The sequence below is a fragment of the Calidris pugnax genome, unplaced genomic scaffold (genome assembly GCF_001431845.1).
Source record: "Calidris pugnax isolate Ruff unplaced genomic scaffold, ASM143184v1 scaffold405, whole genome shotgun sequence".
NCBI classification, from domain to species: domain Eukaryota; kingdom Metazoa; phylum Chordata; class Aves; order Charadriiformes; family Scolopacidae; genus Calidris; species Calidris pugnax.
Genome location: NW_015091114.1, coordinates 87,026 through 90,779, shown reverse-complemented (window position 1 = coordinate 90,779; position 3,754 = coordinate 87,026). Strand labels below are relative to the sequence as shown.

General features: G+C 63.3%; 1 protein-coding gene across 1 annotated transcript in view; it reads right to left on the bottom strand.

Moving 5' to 3' along the window:
• The window catches only part of SYNGAP1 (synaptic Ras GTPase activating protein 1), a 54,595-nt gene that overhangs the window by 1,836 nt on the left and 49,005 nt on the right, over positions 1–3,754 (bottom strand). Inside the window, exon 15 of the mRNA XM_014958246.1 lies at positions 77–164. Within this exon, the coding sequence (XP_014813732.1) occupies positions 77–164 (88 nt within the window). The remainder of the gene's footprint in view (positions 1–76; positions 165–3,754) is intronic.

The following is a 3,754-nucleotide window of genomic DNA, read 5'->3' as shown; positions in this document are numbered from 1 at the left end:
CCCCCGCGGTGTCCCCCAGCGCGGCGTGGGATGGCCGATGTCACACGGAGCAGAGCAATGACATTGTAATTTCCACCTGAGCGTCGAGCAGCCGCCGCCGGCCCTCGGGGGGGTCGTGGGCGCCCAAGTGATCCCTGCGCAGCTCCTGCTCCACCAGCATCAGCCTGCGGGGCCAGGCTTCACCGGGGTCACGCTGCCACCCCCGGGGGGGCACCCCGGGGGACACGGGGACACCCCCCGGGGTCCCGCTGCCACCCCCGGGGACGCCCCTCTGGGGACACCAACCCGGGGGCCAGGCTGCACCGGGGTCAGGGGGACACCCCCGGGGACACCCCAAGGACATGGGGACACCCCCAGGGACACCCCAAGGACATGGGGACACCCCCGGGGACACCCCAAGGACATGGGGACAACCCTGGGGTCCTGCTGCCACCCCCAGGGACGCCCCTGGGGACACCACCCGGGGGCCAGGCTTCACCGGGGTCATGGGGACAACCCCAGGGACACCCCAAGGACATGGGGACACCCCCGGGGACACCCCAAGGACATGGGGACAACCCTGGGGTCCTGCTGCCACCCCCAGGGACGCCCCTGGGGACACCACCCGGGGGCCAGGCTTCACCGGGGTCATGGGGACAACCCCAGGGACACCCCAAGGACATGGGGACAACCCCAGGGACAACTTGGGAACATCCCAAGGACATGGGGACAACCCCAGAGACACCCCAAGGACGTGGGGACAACCCCAGGGACACCCCAGGTCATGGGGACACCCCCGGGGACACCCCAAGGACATGGGGACAACCCCAGAGACACCCCAGATCATGGGGACAACCCCAGAGACACCCCAATGACATGAGGACAACCCCAGGGACAACTTGGGGACACCCCAAGGACATGGGGACAACCCCAGGGACACCCCAAGGACATGGGGACAACCCTGGGGTCCCGCTGCCACCCCCGGGGACGCCCCCCTGGGGACACCTCCCCGGGGGCCAGGCTGCACCGGGGTCAGGGGGACACCCCCGGGGACACCCCAAGGACATGGGGACAACCCTGGGGTCCTGCTGCCACCCCCGGGGACGCCCCCTGGGGACACCACCCCGGGGGCCAGGCTTCACTGGGGTCAGGGGGACACCCCCAGGGACACCCCAAGGACGTGGGGACAACCCCAGGGACACCCCGGGTCAGGGGGACACCCCCAGGGACACCCCAAGGACATGAGGACAACCCCAGGGACACCCCGGGTCATGGGGACACCCCAAGGATATGGGGACAGCCCCAGGAACAACTTGGGAACATCTCAAGGACATGGGGACACCCCCATGGACACCCCGGGTCACGGGGACACCCCCGGGGACACCCCAAGGACATGGGGACAACCCCAGGGACAACTTGGGGACACCCCAAGGACATGGGGACACCCCCTGGGGTCCTGCTGCCACCCCTGGGGACACCACCCAGGGGCCAGGCTTCACCAGGGTCATGGGGACACCCCCAGGGACACCCCCAGGGACACCCCAAGGACATGGGGACAACCCCAGGGACAACTTGGGAACATCTCGCGGACATGGGGACACCCCCAGGGACACCCCAAGGACATGGGGACAACCCCAGGGACACCCCGGGTCATGGGGACACCCCAAGGATATGGGGACAGCCCCAGGAACAACTTGGGGACACCCCAAGGGCATGCAGAAAACCCCAGGGACACCCCAAGTCATGGGGACATCCCTGGGGACACGCCCTGGGGTCCTGCTGCCACCCCTGGGGACACCCCTGGGGAACCCTCAGGGACAGCTTCGGTCATGGGAGCACCCCCGGGGACACCCCTTGGGGACACCCACCCAAGGACCCTCTGCCCACCCCAGGGACACCCCCGGGGTGACACTGCCACCCCCAGGGACACCCCAGGGACGCACAGGGACATGGTGGGGCCAGCCAGCGGCCCCAGGGACATGGAGGGACACGAGGGGACACCCCCTTGTCCTGCTGTGTCTCCGTGTCCCCATGTCCCTCTGTGTCCCCGTGTCCCCCATCACACTCTATCTCCCTCACCTTCCCCACGTCCCTCTGTGTCCCCATGTCCTCCCTGTTCCTCTATGTCCTCATGTTCTCCATGTTCACCTATATCCTGACGTTCTTCATGTCCATCTATGTCCCTCATGTCCTTCTGTGTCCCCATGTCCTCCCTGTCCCACAATGTCCCTCAAGTCCTTCTATGTCCCCATGTCCGCCGTGTCCATCCATTGCCTCCAAGTCCTTCTATGTCATCATGTCCTCCTGTGTCTCCGTATCCTCCATGTTCCTCTATATCCACATGTCCTTCATGTCCATCTATGTCCCTCATGTTCTCCTGTGTCCCCCTGTCCTGGTGTCCTCCATCTCCATCTATGTCCCTCAAGTCCTTCTATGTCCCCATTTTCCTCTGTGTCCCCGTATCCTCCATGTTCCTCATGTCCATTCATCTCCCTCATGTCTTTCTGTGTCCCCATGTCCTCCATGTCCATCTACTGCCTCCAAGTCCTTCTATATCCCCATGTGTCTCCATATCCTCCATGTTCCTCTATATCCCCATGTCCATCTATGTCCCTCAAGTCCTTCTGTGTCCCCATGTCCTCCTGTGTCCCCCTGTCCTGGTGTCCCCATGTCCTCCCTGTCCCACTATGTCGCTCAAGTCCTTCTGTGTCCCCATGTCCTCCGTGTCCATCTACTGCCTCCAAGTCCTTCTATATCCCCATATGTCTCCATATCCTCCATGTTCCTCTATATCCCCATGTCCTCCATGTTCCTCTACGTCCTCATGTCCTCCATCTCCATCTATGTCCCTCAAGTCCTTCTATGTCCCCATTTCCCTCTGTGTCCCCGTATCCTCCATGTTCCTCTATGTCCTCATGTCCATCCATCTCCCTCATGTCTTTCTGTGTCCCCATGTCCTCCCTGTCCCACTATGTCCCTCGAGTCCTCCTACGTCCCCATGTCCCTCTGTGTCCCCGTGTCCTCCATGTTCCTCTATGTTCTCATGTCCTCCATCTCCATCTATGTCCCTCATGTCCTTCTGTGTCCCCATGTCCTCCCTGTCCATCTCTATCCCCATGTCCTCCCTGTCCCTCGCATCCTCCTGTGCCCCATCTCCCTCACATCCCTCCAATGAACCTTCCACCGTCCCTCCCATCCCCCCAGCGTCCCCGGTGTCCCCTCGCCGTCCCCGGGGCCGGGTCCCTCCCTCACCTGCCGATGATGCTCTTGATCTGGGAGTCCTTCTCGGCCTGCTGCTGCCGCAGGCGCTTCTCGCTCTGCTCCAGGCGGTGCTGGTACTGCAGCAGGATGCGGCTCGTCTGCTCCTCCTGCGACACCAGGCGCCGCTCGTACTCCTCCAGCTTGCGGTTGGACATGTGCAGCCGCTCCTTCAGCGAGTGGATCTCCTCCTCGTACTCCTTCACCTGACACAAACCACACTGCAGGGGGACGGCACCAGCCCCCCCCAACCCAGTCCCACCACCACCACCACCACCAGACGCAGGGGTTCTCCCAACGGGGACACCTGCACACCTGAGTCTCCACCAGGGTCATGACCAAACATCTAGGTCCCACCAAGAAGACAACCTAACACCTTGGGCTACCTGTGGTGACACCTAGATACCTGAGTCCACACCATGGTGACAACCAAACACCTGGGATGACCCATAGTGACACCTGGGGCCACCAATGTTGACACCTGGACACCTGGATTGCCACCAGAGTGATGCCCAAA